Genomic DNA, 20,216 nt, shown 5'->3' on the forward strand with positions numbered 1-20,216 from the left:
AGTCATCATGATTTCCAAATTCCAGAGATCAAATCTTGACATAGATAATCATCATCATCATCATCATTTAACATCCGATTTCCATGTTAGCATGGGTTGGACGATCTGACAGGAGCTGACCAGTCAGGGAGTTGTCCAGACTCCAGTTGTCTGTTGAGGTATGATTTCTATGGCTGTATGTCCTTCCTAACACCAATCACTTTACAGAGTGGTTGGCATTAGGAAGGGCGTCCAGCCGTAATTACAATGTAATTCTAGAATCATTCTAAGGTGGCAAACTGGCAGAATTGTTACCATGATAGACAAAATGCTTAGCAGCATTTCTTCTGTTTTTACATTCTGAGTTCAAATCTCACTGAGGTCAACTTTGTCTTTTATTTTTTGGGGGTTGATAAAGTAAGTACTAGTTAAGTACTCAGCTCAATGTAATTAACTACTCCCTCCCCACAAAATTTCAGGCCTTGTGCCTATAGTAGAAAGAATTCTAGACATTCTTAGGTACACCAGTACTCAAGTCTCATTACCTGCAGTATTGCACACGCTTCACTAACTACTGTAATTGCCAAAATCTACACTAATATAGGAGAAAAAAAATATTAAAAAAAAAAAAAAAAATTATGTTCAAAAATACATAGAAGTTGATTTCAGTTACCTTTTATTGATTCTTCTAAAAATTCTCCAATAACTTCAGGGTTTGATGCTGTAAGAGATTTGGCAAAAACCAATTCTCCTTCTACTTCAAAAAAATTGTCCCAGAGCAACTGCCGTCTCTTGCGGAAAGGTTCTCGAACTAGTGACTCACCGTTGAGGTAAAGCAAATCAAATGCATGGATACACACCTGAACTTTGATATCATCAGTGGAAGCATCCTGTTACCAAAGAAAGTAGAGAGAAAAAATCAGTTGAAGACAGCTTTGAATAACAAATGAAAACAGACTTCGACTTCAAATTAATCATAATGTTAACAATGTTTTTTTTTCACACTGACATAAACCTGTATATCTATATGACAATAGGAGCAGGCATGGCTGTGTGGTTCACAAGCCTAGTTCCCAACAATGTGGTCTTCAAGAAGCTGAACCTTTAGGGTGAGATGACAAAGGACCAAGATATCTGGCGCCTGGCTGTACTCAACAGCAGAAGTGTCAAGACCAATCCTTCTGTTGGGTGAAGCACACATGGCGGTGCTACGTAAAAGCACACATGTGGTACCAAATGAAATGCCCATGCAGTGACACATAAGAGCACCTGTGCAGTGCCCATGCAGCACCATGTAAAAGCACCTGTGTGGTGCCATGTAAAAACACCTGTGCAGTGCCACGTAAAAGCATCCAGCACACTCTGTAAAGTGGTTTGCATTAGGAAGGGCATCCAGCAGTAGAAACCATGCCAAATCAGACTAGAGTCTGGTGCAGCCCCATCAGCTTGTCAGCTCTGGTCATACCATCCAACCACCCATGCCAGCATGGACAATGGACATTAAATGATGATGATGATGATGCATGGCACTGTGGGCAAGTGTCTTCTACTACAGCCTCAAGCCAACTAAAGTCTTGTGAGAGAATTTGGCAGACAGAGCATTATTGTCATACAAGCAAAGTTTTTCATTTCCAGTCTTCAGTGAAAAACATGTCTAGCTAAGGAAAATATTGCCTTACATGGAAACAAGAGGTAGGGCATCTGGCCATAGAAAAATCTGCCTCAGCAAATTCCATCTGGACTAAGCAAGCATGTAAAAGTAGACATTCAATGATGATGAAGATCCTAGTGAATTATTGATAATTATTTCAATGACTCTGAAGAAACAAAATGCTAAGTTGACCTCAGAAAATACAGAAGTGAAACTAAATACCATAAAGTATTCAGTCAACTGTTCTATCAATATTTAGTCATCACCATCATAATCAGCATTCATAGGTGCAGTTGTGCAATACCCCACCTTTTTATGTCATCTTATAAGTGATATTTAATACTTTCAAATCTGATCTATCTCCATCAGAAATGTTAGTTATATTTTTATCATAGTTCCTCCCTACTACAATTGCACAATGATACCAGCCTAGCATGCATCATCATAGTGGCATCATTGTTTCAACTATATACACTGACTAACATTCTTCATGCCTTCTCACTTTTCCCAATTGATGAGATACTCAACTTGTTCCTCACGTAAGATTTACACAACCAACAGGCCGTGTCTGAATCTTCTACAACCACTTCTAATACACTACTGCCTTTTCACATTGTTCATTAACAACTTAGATTTCAGTTCTAATTGCAGAATTATTTAATGGCCAGTGCCAAGTTGTCTCTGAAGAATTCTTAGCTGGACTTGAAACTATGCAAAATCACTATTCTGATTTTTTTTTTTTCTTTTTGTCATTATGAACATCAGCCAGCATCACTGGAAAGCTAGCTCTTGTATACAGATTTCCTATTATGGTTAAAGATGTTATTCCTATCCTCATAACTGCACATTGATGTTACAGTTGGATGCATTTCTCATTGCTAACTACTCGACCATGATATGAGAATAACAGTCTGAAATAACCAGTGTATGCATGCCCAGTCTAGAAGCAGAATTTATAGGTGATCAGTCTAGAAGTAGATTATGTGTACCCAATCTAGAAGCAGAGTATATGTACCTCATCTCGAAACAAAGTGTATGTACTCACTTTAGAGGCAGAGTTTATCTATGCCCAGTCTAGAAACAGAGAATATGTGGCTTATCTAGAATCAGGGTATATATGTGCCCAATGTAGAAACACAGTATATAATTGCCCAGTCTAGAAGAGCCACCACAGTTCAACTAATAAGGAAGGTACTGATAAACATATCTAATGAACATTAGTGACAGACCTACAACCAACCTTGTACTGCCAGCACATATTTCATCCCAACACACAACAGGAATACTGGTTAAGTGAGAGAATTCCCAATAGTAAAGAACTTTCATCTGCAGACCACATACTACCTGTTTGGTAGAATGGATGACAAGGCGGCGAGCTGGCACGCCAGGTGAAATGCTTAGTGCATTTTGTCTGCCGCTACGTTCTGAGTTCAAATTCCGCTGAAGTCAACTTTGCCTTTCATCCTTTCGGGGTCGATAAATAAAGTACCAATTACGCACTGGGGTCAATGTAATCGACTTAATCTCTTTGTCTGTCCTTGTTTGTCCCCTCTATGTTTAGCCCCTTGTGGGCAATAAAGAAATAAGAATGGATGATAATGCTGAAACTATTACTAACATCAGAGAAAGGAAAAAAAATGGAATTGGTAGATAACTGTTGAAAGACATGCAGAACATGTGCTTGCACATGAGTTGAAGAACAGTGCCAAGTTTAACGGCCCCTGGATATTCCAGATAGGCATCAAATTGGACAACAGTGCTTTCCAAGTTAGCATGGCTCTTTACTTGGCCTTGAAAATGTGCCAAATAATAATGTGTAAAGGTGACCATTAGGCTGCTCCAAACTGATATCATATGCTGTTGCAACATTTATGTGACAAGAGCTACCTAGCAAAACAATGAAAGAAACAAAAGAAACAAATGAGCCCTAGTATCTACAAGCATATCAGCAATCTTGGATCTCACAGGACTGGCATCTAACTATGTGAGATCCAAACTATGGTGAATACTTGAATGGAATTATCTGCCTCCCATAACCCACAGATCACTTGTTGACCTGGGATGCTACCTATCACCAACACTTTCACAGAGAACAACATTGTTCACTCCTTGAGTACAATGAAAGCCCATGTTGACAGACAGCAGAATGTATGAATGCTAAACACATGTCCCTTTAAACTTGTGACAATAGAAACACTGGACTCCACCAGCAAATTGAGAGTTTCCATCAATGCCATTGGCTGATGACAAACAAAGTGCTCTACTTCAGGATTGTAGAAATGAATTGGTCCAGCAGTCATTGACAGAGACGTTTTGTGTTTCAGTGGACAGCTGCACTGTTGATGGCCACACCCTTACCATTTGTACAGACCTGGACTGTTGATGGCCACACCCTTACCATTTGTACAGACCTGGACTGTTGATGGCCACACCCTTACCATTTGTACAGACCTGGACTGTTGATGGCCACACCCTTACCATTTGTACAGACCTAAATTAAAAGAAAAGGAAGGAAAATATTACTCTTTACTCTTTTACTTGTTTCAGTCATTTGACTGTGGCCATGCTAGAGCACCGCCTATAGTTCAGCAAATCGACCTCAGAACTTATTCTTTGGAAGCCTAGTACTTATTCTAGCGGTCTCTTTTGCCGAACCACTAAGTGGCGGGGACGTAAACACACCAACATCGGTTTTCAAGCAATGTTGGGGGGGGGACAAACACAGACATATACACACACATACATACATACATATATATATATATATATATGACAGGCTTCTTTAAGTTTCCGTCTACCAAATCCACTCACAAAGCTTTGGTTGGCCCGAGGCTATAGTAGAAGACACTTGCCCAAGGTGCCATGCAGTGGGACTGAACCCGGAACCATGTGGTTTGTAAGTAAGCTACTTACCACACAGCCACTCCTACGCCTATTGTATATTCTAGACCAACTCTCTTGCACTCAGTTCAACACTTAGCTTCATATTGCACATTTAGAAGGTCACACTATTCTTTTTTCCTTTCACTTATAGCAGTGCCCCTACTTTAATTACTTGCAAAACAGATCTTTTCGGTTTGAACGGCAGTTTTTAACATAATTTCTAGTTAACTAAAAAATTTTAAACTTCGTATACTGGTAGAATGTGTTTATAAAACATCTTTTTCTCTTGGTTTTATTGAGAAAATTCTATAGTTTGTAAGATATTTGTTATTTTTTTGTTCTTCAATTTCTGCAATTTCAACCAATCAGTGACATCTATTGAGTTAAAAAGCATTCTGTGCCGTATGAATATGTCCCTCGTTTAAGAAACAGATTGGGTTTATTTACATTTGTGAAGAAAAAAAAGATACCCTTCCCCACCCCTAACCCTAACTAACCCTAACCCTAAAACAGATTGAAATGCAATAGATCGATACTAGGGTCATAATTAAGGGTGACAATTTCATATGACACCGGTAGAAAAAACTGCCGTTCAAACGGAAAAGATCCTGCAAAACTCACGACACTAGCTCAGAAAGAAAGGTGTTTTACTTGCCTTCTTCTTACGTGTACTCAGGACTTGAAATGGTAAGATGCATTGGTTTTCTTTATCCCAAGCAACAGCTTCTGAATCAAGAACAAAAGATTTGACATCTTTGCCAACAGACTTTGATATTCTCTGAATGACATCTGGATATTTGGTAGTATTGTCTTCTGAATTGCGGCTGTAGATCTCTACTTTACCATCTTCCTTCATGTGAATCTGCCAGCAAACAAAGAAATTATCACTGAAATAAATTCTGCATCCTAAGTCTGTAAGATTCTTTGAAACAGACAAACATGCATGCATGTGTGTTTTGAGAGGATTTAACATAAAACTGTATCTCACGGATGGAGTAGGAATCACTGTAGAGTGGGTTATACCATTAGCATACCAGGTTACTCTTTTACTTGTTTCAGTCATTTGACTGTGGCCATGCTGGAGCACTGCCTTTAGTCGAGCAAATCGACCCCAGGACTTATTATCTGGATGCCTAGTACATATTCTATCAGTCTCTTTTGCTGAACCGCTCGGTTATGGGGACATAAACACACCACCATCGGTTGTCAAGCGATGTTGGGGGGCACAAACAAACACACACATACATATATATACACACACACACACACACACACATATATATATATACACACATCAGAATCAAAATCGATCAATGGAAATCGATCAATGGAAATTGCAGATGTGTTACCAGTGCCGGTGGCATGTAAGAGAACCTTCCGTTTCGCGACCGTTGCCAGCACCGCCCCGTTTCGTGTCCGTTGCCAGCCTCGCCTGGCCCTTGTGCCGGTGGCACATAAAAAGCACCATCCATTCGTGGCCGTTTGCCAGCTCTGTCTGGCACCTGTGTGGGTGGCACGTAAAAAGCACCCACTACACTCACGGAGTGGTTGGCGTTAGGAAGGGCATCCAGCCGTAGAAACACTGCCAGATTTGACTGGGCCTGATGAAGCCTTCTGGCTTCACAGACCCCAGTTGAACTGTCCAACCCATGCTAGCATGGAAAACGGATGCTAAACGATGATGATGATGATGACACACACATATATATATATATATATATATATCATCATCATCATCATCATCGTTTAGCGTCCGTTTTCCATGCTAGCATGGGTATATATATATATACACACACATATATATACGATGGGCTTCTTTCAGTTTCTGTCTACTAAATCCACTCACAAGGCTTTGGTCGGCCCGAGGCTATAGCAGAAGACACTTGCCCAAGGTGCCACACAGTGGGACTGAACCCGGAACCATGTGGTTCATAAGCAAGCTATTTACCATATAGCCATTACTACATTATAATGTCTCAAACAATAATGCTATAATGCTTTCAAATCTATTCTCCAAATGTAAACAATATTTATTTCTGATTGTCTAAAAATGTAAGCAATTCCAGTGGATGAAATGAGTCTCCTTTTGTGTGTAATACAGCATAATATTTAACCAACCCTTAAGCATTTAAACCAGCCACATCTAGTCCAAATATTCTATCTATTTTATGTTCATATTAACTTCGATGACTGGCATCCATGCTAGTGGAGCGCTAAGAGCACCATCCAAGCGTGATCATTGCCAGAGTGGCTAACTGGCTTCCGTGCCAGTGGTACGTAAAAAAGCACCATTCGAGCGTGATTGTTACCAGCGTCGCCTTACTGGCACTTGTGTTGGTGGCATGTGAAGAAAACATTCAAGCAAGGTCATTGCCAGTGCTGCTGGACTGGCTCCTGCGCAGGTGGCACATAAAAAGCACCATTTGAGTGTGGCCGTTGCCAGTACCGCCTGACTGGCCCTCGTGCCAGTGGCACGCAAAAGCACCTACTACACTCTCAGAGTGGTTGGCATTAGGAAGGGTATCCAGCTGTAGAAACTCTGCCAGATCAAGACTGGGGCCTGGTGCAGCTATCTGGTTCGCCAGACCCCAGTCAAATTGTCCAACCCATGCTAGCATAGAAAGCGGACGCTAAATGATGATGATGATGATGATGACGATGATTAACCAGATTTGGCCTCCCACACCTACTCTACAAATGTTGTTCTAAAACTAAATAATCCCATCATCGTAATCTTGAGGCTTTGAGATAATGCATGATTAATTCAAAACAATGTGAATGAATAAGCATTGCATTTGGCAGAGGAATCAGAATGCGAAAAGGTGAAACAATACAGTCATATGTTCAATCCTTTAACATTCAGATTATTCTGTTAAATGCAGTGCTTATTCATCATCATCATCATCATCGTTTAACGTCCACTTTCCATGCTAGCATGGGTTGGACGATTTGACTGCACCAAGCTACAATCTTGATCTGGCAGAGTTTCTACAGTTGGATGCCCTTCCTAATGCCAACCACTCTGAGAGTGTAGTGGGTGCTTTTACATGCCACCAGCACAAGGGCCAGTCAGGTAGTACAGGCAACAGCCACGCTCAAATGGTGCTTTTTATGTGCCAGCGGCACTGGCAACGACCTCGCTCGAATGTTTTTTATATGTGCCACCAGCACAGAATTAATGAGGTATTGTCTTGTAGCTTCAGAATTTCAATGATATGGTTGTATACATCTTTAGGATGACATTGTAGGTTAGGTGTGAGAGGGTAGATCTGGTCACTATGAACAGGTAGAATATCTGAACCTGATTTAGCTGGTTCAAATGCAAAAGGTTTAAGGAGCAGAATATTTAACAAAGGAAAAGAGTGGAATTAAGACATTTCAAAAACCATAATGTCGTAAAGCATTACAATTATTGGTCTAGCATTTTAATATCTTGGCTATTTAGCCTCATCATGGTATCAAAAATAAAAAATAATTTTTTAAAATTTAATAGTAAGAAAAAGTAGCAAATGAAGACACAACAATTATAATATGAACAGTAAAATCACTAAAAAAAATTACCTGAGCTCTTTCTCCATCATATTTATATTCACAGGTAAATTCAGCCTCATCAAATTTTGCCAACACATCGCTGATACCTTTTGTGGGGTTCGCTAACATAGGCTTTAGAGGGATTCCTGAAAAAAATTTACAATCTTTCTCAGAAACATTAAGAGATTCTCAAATGCAACCAATTTCATCTATTTCATTTAGTTCTTTCTTTACTTATTTGTGTATTTTTTTTTATTTATGTATTTTTAAAGGGGGATTAAAGAGTAATGAAAGGAAGATACCATGTAATCATTAACCCTTTAGTATTTAAATTGACTATGTCTGGCCCAAATACTCTACCCTTTTTATGTCCAAACTGGCCAGATTCAGCCCCTTACGCCTATCCTACAATATCACTCCAGAAATAAACAATCTCATCATCAAAATTTCAAAGCTATGAGATAATTCAGGATTAATTCAAAATACTGTAAACAAGCATTACATTTGACAAAGTAATCTCAATGCTAAAGGGTTAACAGATCATTGCCGCGTATATCCAGTGGTTCGAATTCAAATCAGTTTGAAAGGGCCAACATGACACCAACAGCAGTAGCAGCAGATTCTTATTTCTTTATTGCCCACAAAGGGCTAAACACAGATGGGACAAACAAAGGGATTAAGTTGATTACATCGACCCCAGTGTGTAACTGGTACTTAATTTATCGACCTCGAAAGGATGAAAGGCAAAGTCGACCTCGGCGGAATTTGAACTCAGAACGTAACGGCAGACAAAATACCTATTTCTTTACTGCCCACAAGGGGTTACACACAGAGGGGACAGACAAGGACAGACAAATGGATTAAGTCGATTATATCGACCCCAGTGCGTAACTGGTACTTGTTTAATCGACCCCGAAAGGATTAAAGGCAAAGTTGACCTCGGCGGAACTTGAACTCAGAATGTAACGGTAGACGAAATACAGCTAAACATTTCGCCCAGCGTGCTAACGTTTCTGCCAGCTCACAGCAGATTCTGTCATTGTTATCCCCCATCACTGGCAATGTCATCACTATCATTACAAGACTAATAATTACTTGATTTATTCTTATTGTTTTGCATCCACTTTATTACAGCCTAATCAGGAAGGCTTTCTCAGCATTTGCTCTTTTACAAATGTTATTTGAACAAATGTTTTTACAGCTGGATATTTTCCCTGCCGCTAAATGGCTACTTCAAGGTAAAAGTGGAACTGGTTTATCAAGTAAGTAGTCTGAGATATACAGAATTATATGCCATGCTCAAAAGCACTCGTAACCATTTGATCAATAGTTTAGCACCGCAACTTCAGAGTCTCTATTTGCTTTCTATTTGAAGCAAAAATTATTATAACCAAATCCATTTCTGGAACAGAAAAACAGATGTGGATGACTGATTCCAATCAATAAGATAATGGATGATCAGTAGTTTAGATACTGTCACCAGCAACTACATTGTGTCAGTGCTTAAGATAGTTTTTAAATGGACACAGTATACTAGGCTGTAAATAGAAACCACAGAATGTAAATGAACCCCACTTAGTATTAAATGTCCAATAGTTCTGTTAGGCTGCAGTAACAGGATCAATTCCACAGATGGAAAAAAGTTATCTATGATAAACTAGGAGTCTTATCAAGTGAGAAATTTGTTGTATCTACCAAGCATCATGGAAACTAGAGATAAACACCAACCCAATTAGCCACAAAGGTTCCTCAGATTGCAAACATTAACAACCTTAATCTCATATACTTAGGCTCAAGTTGAGGAGTGATGTATCTCTTTATATTCATTAACAAAAAATATTACCATTTCTGAGTGACCATGTCCTTTACAGCAGCATACCTGTTTCTGTCCTCAATTCTGAAATCTCTCTCTTTCTCTCTCTCTCTCTGGCCAGGTAACCATGTACCTCCTCTGCAGCAACACACCTGTCTCTGTCTCGCTATAACTTTTCATCATTTGATACAAGATCCCCTCTTCCAATGCCGCCTCCCCTCTCAAAGGTCTTGCAAGTTACTTGGTAACCCTGCAGGTGTTGGTGCCACTTCAAAAGTATCCAATATACATTGTAAAGCGGTTGGTGTTTGGAAGGGTATCCAGCTGTAAAAATCTTGCCAAGATTGACCTCACCTGTGCTTGTGCCACATAAAAAGCACTCGGTCCACTCTGTTGGGTGGGTGGTAGGTGCTAGGAAGGGTAACCAACCGTAAAAACCTTGCCAAAACAGACACAGAGGTCTGGTGCAGACTCCTGTCAAACCATCTAATCCATGCCAGCTTGGAACGTAGACGTTAAGCGATGATGTAGATTAACCCTTCTTGTACCAAACTGCCCAAGACTGCTCCTGGATTTATGATACAAACTTCTTATCTTAACGTAAGCTAAATTAAAACCTTGCATAAAAATTTCATATTAATGTTCCAAACTCCAGTTTAATAATGATAAAGTTATTTTACTAAATTATTTATTATTACTAAAATTAATTAAAACAAAGGCAGTGTATTTCAACAGGTATTAGGTAACAAAAGAGTCAACACTCGCTCACCATCTGAGAACTATAAAAACACTAACCATCATGGATTTGATAAGGTAATGAAGCAGCCTGAAAGTAAATTGCAAACCCTCTATCTTATTTCTATATTGCCCACAAGGGGCTAAACACAGAGGGGACAAACAAGGACAGACAAAGGGATTAAGTCGATTACATCGACCCCAGTGTGTAACAGGTACTTAATTTATCAACCCCGAAAGGAAGAAAGGCAAAGTCGACCATGGCAAACCCTCCATCTTAATAGACAGATAGCAGTATTCATTGTTGTTGATAGATATTTTCTTTATAACTGAATCTTTCATAGTATTTACTATTTAATTAGTATTAGACAAAGGAGGCATTCCAGTCATGACCATTCCATTTTTTTTCTATATCAGTCAACCGAGTCCTTCTTGAAGACAGCAAGATTTTACTTGAAGGAGGCTGAGCTGCTGCTTCTCACAGGTTGAGCAACCATAAAGATGCTCCCTTATTAGCCGAGGAAGATGACAATGAGTATAATTGATGATGATGATGATGAAGATAAAAGAGAGGATGGCATTGGTAGTAATGGCTTCAAATTTTGGCACAAGGCCAGCAATTTCGAAGAGAGGAGTAAATCGATTACCTTGACCCCAGTACTCAGCTGGTACTTATTTTATTTTATCGACCCCGAAAGGATGAAAACCAAAGTTGACATGGGCAGCATTTGAACTCAGAACACAAAGACAAACAAATCGTCAGCTCACTATCTTAAAGACCGATGAAATGCTACTCAGCCATTTTGTCTGGTGTGATGACCGTTCAGCCAGCTTGCTGCCTGAATGGCATTGATGATAATAATAATAATAACAATGAACATGATGGTGATGATGATGATGATGATGAAAATGAGGACTAATGAGTGTTACAATCACAGTGATGACAACAATGATTACTGAAAGTAACGATGATCCTTTCTATTATGTAGGCAGAGGAGTGGCTGTGTGGTAAGAAGCTTGCTTACCAACAACATGGTTCCGGGTTCAGTCCCACTGCATGGCACCTTGGGCAAGTGTCTTCTACTATAGCCTCGGGCCAACCAAAGCCTTGTGAGTGGATTTGGTAGACGGAAACTGAAAGAAGCCCGTCGTATATATGCATATATATATATGTGTGTGTGTCTGTGTTTGTCCCCCCCAAATCCCTTGACAACCGATGCTGGTGTGTTTACGTTCCCGTAACTTAGCGGTTCGGCAAAAGAGACCGATAGAATAAGTACTAGGCTTCCAAAGAATAAGTCCTGGGGGTCGATTTGCTCGACTAAAGGCGGTGCTCCAGCATGGCCACAGTCAAATGACTGAAACAAGTAAAAGAGTAAAGAGTATATACACAAGGCTTGAAATTATAGGGAAGGTGGTGGGGGCTAGTCGATTATAGTAACCCCAGAGCATAACTGGTACTTATGTTATCGATCCTGAAAGGATGAAAGGTAGAATCTACCCCAGAATGCAAAATCATGAAATGCTATTAAGCACTTAGTCTGCCAGCTGGTCACCTTACTGTACTCTCTTTCTTATTTTCTCTTTTAATTGTTTCAGTCATTTGACTGCAGCCAAGCTGGAGCACCAGCTTAATGAACCCAGAACCATGTGGTAGGAAAGCAAGCTTCTTCCCATACAGCTACGCCTGTTCTTCTTCTTCTCTTCTTATTATTTTTTTATGGCACGTAAAAAGCACCCACTACACTCATGGAGTGGTTGGCGTTAGGAAGGGCATCCAGCAGTAGAAACATTGCCAGATCAGACTGGGCCTGGTGCAGCCTTCTGGCTTCCCAGTCCCCAGTTGAACCATCCAACCCATGCTAGCATGGAAAGCAGATGCTAAATGATGATGATGATGATGATGATGATGATTTTTTATACTTTGTTCAAGATGTACCTACCTGGAGTCAATTTACACTTATTTGGTAGTTCATCAATACCATCTGAGAGAAGAACCTTAATTATAGCATCGTAATTTGGACATTCGCTGCAATTAACAAACACATACATGAGCAAAGAAGACTAAAGACTGGCAAACAAGAATAAAGACAAGCAAATGATTGAACAAAAGGAAATCATTAACGTTGTAGGAGTACTGTAGTGGCCAGTGATAGCAACAGCAAAAATGAGGTACGTTTGTTCAGTTCATTAAAGAAAAGCTATATTCCAAATACTGTTGAGACAAACTAACAGGCCTCATTACTGCTTTTAACATACAAATATTCCACAAAACAATTTTGATTAGCGTAAAACTTATTACATCTGATCAATAAATCATGTCTCCTAAAAAAACAAAAAACATAAGAAAATGAAGAGGAAAGGCTATTTTATTCACATTTAGAAAAAGGGAGAAAGAGAGGGTTTATGAAAGAGAAAGCAGGAATTGCTGAGAAATAGAAAAGATATTGAGAAATGTAGAGACATGAAGGCTGTTATTGGAAAAGATAAAAGGGAGATACAACTGTAGTGAGGAAGTGTTAGTCATTGAAGCATAAAGTTTTCTTTTGGAAAACAGTCTCAGAATACTGATGTTGAAAGGAGATCTTATAAGCCTCAATATGGAAGCAACACTGCCTTGAGTAGTGGAATTAACCCTTTACCATTCAGGTTACTCTGTCAAGTGTGATGTTTATTTATTCATATTATCATCGTTTAACATCTGCTTTCCATGCTGGCATGGGTCGGACAGTTTGACTGAGGACTGGCAAGCCAGGAGGCTGCACCAGACTCCAACCTGTTCTAGCAAAGTTTCTACAGCTGGATGCCCTTCCTAATGCCAACCACTCTGAGAGTGTAGTGGGTGCTTTTTTAAATGTGACCGGCATGGGAGGCCAGTGAGGCAGCACTGGCATCAACCATGATCAAATGGTGCCTTTTATACATGCCACCAGCATGGGAGCCAGTCTGGTGGCATTGGTATCGACCAGTCAAACGATACTTTTTATGTGCCAAATTAATCATGCATTATCTTATAGCTTCAAAATTTTGATGAGGAGCTTGTTTATTTTTCCAGTGACATTATCGAGTGGGTGTGAAAGGCCAGATGTAGTCAATTTGAGCACATTAAATGCTAAAGAGTTAAATGTCCACAGATTGAGTACAGTTGTTAGCCTTATAAACTGAACAACTGTTGGTTGTTTCAGATGAGACTCTTAATCCAAATATAGTGTTTAAATCTTGTTTAACTTATAGCAGCTTGTGATAATATTGGATTCAGAATTCTAATTACCTTAGTTAACTTTACAGTAAAACTTGTTAACATAGGACAAACTAGAACAAATTCTGCCAATGTGCTGATTTTATGAACCATCCTCCTATATTTGAATGGAGAATAAAAATAAACCTAATTATTAACTTCGTTATAACTTGAAATAAAACATCAAATCTCTGTGTTTTCATAATCAGTAGAATCCACCAAAAATAATCCAATTAACTCCAGGGAATAAAAAAAAAATAGGATTTGTAACATTAATGATTTTGCTCAAGGATAAAACGGGAAATTAGAAACTGATGCTGGGCTACAGATTTGGCCTTCTGATTATGTAAGCATAAGTGTTTGTATGTGTGTTTGTGTGTGTGTGTGTGTGCATCTCTCTCACACACGCACACATTCAGAGTGATAATTCTAAGTGAACTTACCAGTATGTTGTTTTAATGGCAAGGACTGACTCTTCTACCTTCTTCTTCAGGCTATCAGCTGACAAACTTTTCCCAGCATTGACAATCACAGGTGGGTAAGCTACAGTTACAAAAAATAAAAAATTACATTATGAAATTTTTCCAACACTAAGAAAAGGAAGAAAGCAATTAAAAAAGAATTATAAAAAATAACATAGGCATGATCAATTTTAAATCATCATTGTGCTTTGTTTCTGGTTCTAAAAAGAAAGCTGAGCTCTTCGAAAAGATGAATTAAGATAGCTGTTCTTTTATATTTTTTAAGTACCAATAAGTAAAAGGTGCATGACTAAGAATATAGTTTAGACTTCCAGAGTGAGTGGTGAATTCTTTCTTGACCTAAACACTTCAGTCCACTCAGCTGTAGATGAGTTCCAGCAATAGTTGCAAAGTTAAGCCTGTGATGGACTAGCATCCCATCCAGGGATGGAGAGTGTGGTGGGAGGTGTAATTTGAGGCACATATACACCATAGAAACTGGGTTAAACTCTGGTCTTATGAGTTTGAGACCTCATGACAGCTTTAAGTCTAATAAGTAAATGCTAGAAAGAGTTAGAGTCAGAGGAGATAAAAAAACATGTTTGAGTGAGCAAAAATGAAATAAACTTTACCTTGACCAGGAGGAGACAAAAATATAGCACTACCCAAAGCTGCTAGAACAGATTGTTCAGCTAGGCCAATACGCAGTTTCCCACCAAGGGACCTTATGAGAAACCGAGCCTCTGATGAACGACATGCCACAAACATGACTTTAATTTTGTCGATTTTCTTTGACATTACCTGTGAGAAAAATTAAAGAAATTAACAGAATAAAAAAAAAGAAGTAAAGCAGATTATTTGCTATGAAATAAGAGAAAAATAGATACACAGAATGTAATGATTTTATAAAAAAAAACTATAATTTTTATTTCCAAACACCTAAGTAAGGTTTTGTCTGGGTAGTCATTTTCTTTTTGTGCCTTATTATGTAACACACTCACTGGTAAAATTTCCACTTATTTCTTATTTTTATTTTCCTAAAATTTTCGTTGCGTCTTGCAACCTTTTCAATAGTCTTGACTCTAAAAAGACTTTCAAGAGTCAAGACTATTGAAAAGGTTGCAAGACGCAACGAAAATTTTAGGAAAATAAAAATAAGAAATAAGTGGAAATTTTACCAGTGAGTGTGTTACATAATAAGGCACAAAAAGAAAATGACTCTCCCCAGACACAACAGAATATGCTTCAACACACAAACTCATATAAAGAATCTTGCAAACCAAATCCAAAAACGAAATAAGTAAGGTTTGTTCTTCTCTATCATAAAAGCATAAGACTCAGTTTTATTTTACTTTTTATTAACACACATTTCTCAATCACTACTATAACAGAATAGATTTTTAGGCCATTAGACTCCTTCAAGCTTCTATTTTATATAATGTCAAACCTTATTTACAAGTTTGTAGGTCACCCTTAGGTTAAGTACCTCGTTATATATTTCATTATAGTCTCATTCTTTGTCTTTTTTATCTTCAAAGTTTTCCAACATAAAACCCATTGTTTTCTTTTTTTGAGGTGGGGGGAGGGGTTAATCCAGATGACTAGCTGGGTTTACTTGATAAATACAGATCAACTTTTAATAAAGATTTGTGTTTGTGATGGTATTAATATGAGATGAGTTCAGGCAATCACAGAGGTCCATTACAGAAATCATTAACAACTTGCACGTCCAAAGATAAAGACCATATGCACGATGGCCAGATATTTATTCAACATCAAATTTGATTGCACCAATCCATGTTTTCAGCTGTCGACTTACCATTTATGACATCCCAAGAAAAGCTATGACGTCACTGCATCACAGATGAGTTCACCCTGTGTACAACAAAGTGTGTGACCAAACCAGATGTAGTTTTTGAGCAAGAACTGTTCAAAGAATCCAGCTTGACAATAGCAGGGATGCTGTCAGTAAGGTGAGGTTTGGCAATGAGTATAGTAAAGAATTCCAGGTAAGAGTAGGGGTCCACCAAGGTTCCCCCTCTTATTCATCACAGTCCTCCAGGAATTCAAGACAGGATGCCCCTGGGAGCTCCTCTATGTTGATGACCTTGCTCTAATAGCTGAGTCACGACCAGAACTAGAGGCAAAGTTTCAGGTGTGGAAGCGAGGTCTAGAGTCAGTCTAGCAAAAAAACCAGTCTTAGTAAGTAGGAAGGCAGACAAATCACAAATCTCTCCAGGTAGATGGCCGTGTTTGATCTGTAGGAAAGGCATAGGTAGAAACTCCATAAGATGTACCCAGTGTAACTTCCCAACCACATGTTCTTGGTTCAGTCCTACTGTGTGGCACCTTGGGCAAGTGTCTTCTACTATAGCCTCAGACCAACCGAAGCCCTGTGAGTGGATTGGGTAGATGGAAACTGAAAGAAGTTGGTCAGAAAAATATATGTATATGTATATCTATGTGTGTCTTTGTGTCTGTGTTTATCCCCCTATTACTGCTTGACAACCGGTGTTGGTGTGCTTACGTCCCCGTACCTTAGCAATTCAGCAAAAGAGACCAGTACAATAAGTACCAGGTTTAAAAAATAAGTACTGGGGTCGATTCATTAGATTAAAAATTCAAGACGGTCCCCCAGCATGGCTGCAGTTTAATGACTGAAACAAGTAAAAGATAAAAGATATAATAAATAAAAGAAATACTCACTGAGTTTCCAGTCATGAGGGCAATCTCTTTCAGTTTAGAGAAGACACCAGCAATGGTCAGTTTTGGTGGAGCAAACATGGTCCGTTGATTGCTACGACTTGACTATGAAAACAGAACAAATATATGCAAAATGATGAAAATATAGAAATATTGAAGAACAAGGAAACATACGTAAGAAGAATGCAAGATTACTATATTCATTACATGAAATATCAGTAAAGTTCAAGGGCTTCAGTTAAAGGACACTTAGTGTCATCCGATGGATGATGAGCCTTTGTGCCTGAAATTATAAAAGTTACTAAACTTTTCCCTTTACGCATTGTAAGAAACTCCCCATCTTCACCATTTTGTTATTTTATTATTTGTTTGTTTATAAGGTATCAAGCTGGCAGAGTAGTTAGCATGCTGGCTGAAATGCTAAGCGGTATGTCGCCTGTCGCTACATTCTGAGTTCAAATTCCACCAAGGTCGGCTTTGCCTTTCATCCTTTCAGGGTTGATGAATTAAGTACCAGTGAATCTGTCAACATCAATGGAATTTGTAGCTGTGATACCAGTGCCGGTGGCATGTAAGAGAACCATCCGAATGTGGCCGTAGCCAGCGCCGCCCAACTGGCATCTGTGCTGGTGGCACGTAAAAAGCACCATCCAATCGTGGCCGTTTGCCAGCTACGTCTGGCACCTGTGCCAGTGGCACGTAAAAAGCACCATCCGATCATGGCCGTTTGCCAGCCTCGTCTGACACCTGTACCGGTGGCACGTAAAAAGCACCCACTACACTCACGGAGTGGTTGGCGTTAGGAAGGGCATCCAGCTGTAGAAACACTGCCAGATCAGACTGGAGCCTGGTGCAGCCTTCTGGCTTCCCAGACCCCAGTTGAACCGTCCAACCCATGCCAGCATGGAAAGCGGACGTTAAACGATGATGATGATGATGATGATGATGATGAGACACTGGGGTTGATGTAATCAGCTCATCCCCTCCCCACAAATTTCAGGACTTGTGCCTTCAGCAGAAAGGATTATTATAAAAGGCAGTGAGCTGCCAGAATGGTTAGCACGTTGGACAAAATGCTTAGAGGTATTTTGCTCTTTGCTACGTTCCGAGTTCAAATTCCGCCAAGGTCAACTTTGCCTTTCATCCTTTCGGAGTTGATAAATTAAGTACCCGTGGAACACTGGGGTTGATGTAATCGACTAGGCCCTCCCACCAAATTTTGGGCCTTGTGCCATTAGTAAAAAGGATCCTTTGTTTGTTTTCTTCTTTTTTAGTACTACTGCTCGTATCCCTACTGCAACAGCCTCTGCTCCCCTGAACTAGTTGTTAGTATAACCACACCACTTAGGCTCAGCTGCATACTCTTACCAGACAGATCTAGCTACACACCATCTTCAACCTAATCTTAGCTGTATACCTTCATTACCAAGACCTAGCTATATACCCTAACTAATCCAGGATTAGTAATATATCCTCACCTGCTAAGCCTAGCTACATACACTCTTAACCCTCACCGTCCAGATTTAGCAGCATATCCTTTCTACCCAGGCTTAACTTCATACCCTTAAACCCATCACTGTCTTGAAAGAAGACAGTTAATCTCTTCAAGAATATGTACACTTTACCTTTATCAGGTAACTTTTTTTGCAGAAAAGAATCATCAAGCTAAGTAAAATTGCTGTCTTCCACACATAGAGGCTTGTGCCACATAAGAAGCATCTGTGCTGGTGCTGCACAAATGCACCCATGCCAGTGGCATGTAACAACTACTGTTAACCCTTTTGTTACTGCATTTATTTTGAGATGCTCTGTGTTTCTTTCAATTACTTTAAATATAACAAAAATTTAGTAAAATAACTTAGTCATCATTCAGCTAGTATTAGGAACATAAATTGTGACTAAGGTTTAGTGGAAGATTTTAATTCAGAACTTATGAAAACAAGACATTTGTAGTCAGAGCCAGAGCTGGTTTCAGCTGGGTTGGTAACGAAAGGGTTACGAGGTTGGCAAAAGGAAGGGCGTCCAACCATAGAAATCATGCCACAACAGACAACTGGAATCTGGACAACTCCCAGCTGGCCAGCTCCATTTCAAACCATCCAGCCTACGCCAGCATGGAAAATGGATGTTAAACAATGATGATGATGATGATGAATATCTTTAATTCAAGTAGGCAGTGATGTACTGAGTGATATAGTTTCCCTTTTTACTTGTTTCAGCTGTTGGACTGTGACCATGCTGGGTACAGCCTTGAAGGGTTTAGTTGAACAAATTGACCCCAGTACTGATTTTTTTTTTCTAAGCTTGCTCTACTCTAAACCCCTTCTCTTATAATTTTACCCATTTTTTGCTCCTCATGCCCTCGGATAAATTTGCTTTCATGGGGTTCATAGTTTTAAAAACTGTGACGGCCTCACTAGCCCTAGTGGCATGGAAAAGGCATCCTGTACATACTATAAAGTGGTTTGCATTAGGAAGGGTATCCAACCATAGAAACTATGCCTAATCACACACAAGAGTATAATGCAGTCCTTAGGCCCATCAGATACTGTTAAATCAGCTAACTCTTATCAGCACCTCATCCGACGACAGGCACCCATGCCAACCTCCCTTCGTTGGACACTAAACTCTGCTTGTGAAGACCTGTTGGGGCAAGTGAAATCGGAATCGAAATTGAACCAATCCTATGACTGGCACCCGGCAGTTGCCAGGACCGCTGGACTGACTCCGGTGCAGGTGGCAAGTGAAGAAACATCATTTCGAACCTGTGCTTGAGGAGATCCATTGAGTCAAGTACACCAACATCAAAATCAATGGAAACTGCAGCTGTGATCTCTGTGCTGGTGGCACGTAAAAAGCACCATCTGAACGTGGCCGATGCCAGCGCCACCTTAACTGGCTTCCGTGCTGGTGGCACGTAAAAAGCACTATCCAATCGTGGCCGATGCCAGCGCCACCTTGACTGGCTTCCATGCCGGTGGCACATAAAATGCACCAATCCGATCGTGGCCATTGCCAGCCTCGCCTGGCACCTGTGCAGGCGGCACATAAAAAGCACCCACTACACTCACAGAGTGGTTGGCGTTAGGAAGGGCATCTAACTGTCAGATCAAACTGGGCCTGGTGCAGCCTTCTGGCTTCCCAGACCGCAGTTGAACCGTCCAACCCATGCTAGCATGGAGAACAGACGTTAAACAATGATGATGATCATCATCATCCTTG

At 39.8% G+C, this 20,216-nt stretch overlaps 1 protein-coding gene across 2 annotated transcripts in view; it reads right to left on the bottom strand.

The window, feature by feature from the left end:
- The window catches only part of LOC115211797 (DNA ligase 1), a 196,251-nt gene that overhangs the window by 15,423 nt on the left and 160,612 nt on the right, over nucleotides 1-20,216 (bottom strand). For both annotated transcript variants that reach the window (XM_036500751.1, XM_029780503.2), the window contains exons 13-19: nucleotides 16,998-17,099; nucleotides 14,924-15,092; nucleotides 14,274-14,373; nucleotides 12,536-12,621; nucleotides 8,075-8,190; nucleotides 5,169-5,375; nucleotides 653-869 (exon numbers count right to left, since the gene is read on the bottom strand). In XM_036500751.1, the coding sequence (XP_036356644.1) occupies nucleotides 653-869; nucleotides 5,169-5,375; nucleotides 8,075-8,190; nucleotides 12,536-12,621; nucleotides 14,274-14,373; nucleotides 14,924-15,092; nucleotides 16,998-17,099 (997 nt within the window). The remainder of the gene's footprint in view (nucleotides 1-652; nucleotides 870-5,168; nucleotides 5,376-8,074; nucleotides 8,191-12,535; nucleotides 12,622-14,273; nucleotides 14,374-14,923; nucleotides 15,093-16,997; nucleotides 17,100-20,216) is intronic.

Source organism: Octopus sinensis, linkage group LG1 (genome assembly GCF_006345805.1).
Source record: "Octopus sinensis linkage group LG1, ASM634580v1, whole genome shotgun sequence".
NCBI classification, from domain to species: domain Eukaryota; kingdom Metazoa; phylum Mollusca; class Cephalopoda; order Octopoda; family Octopodidae; genus Octopus; species Octopus sinensis.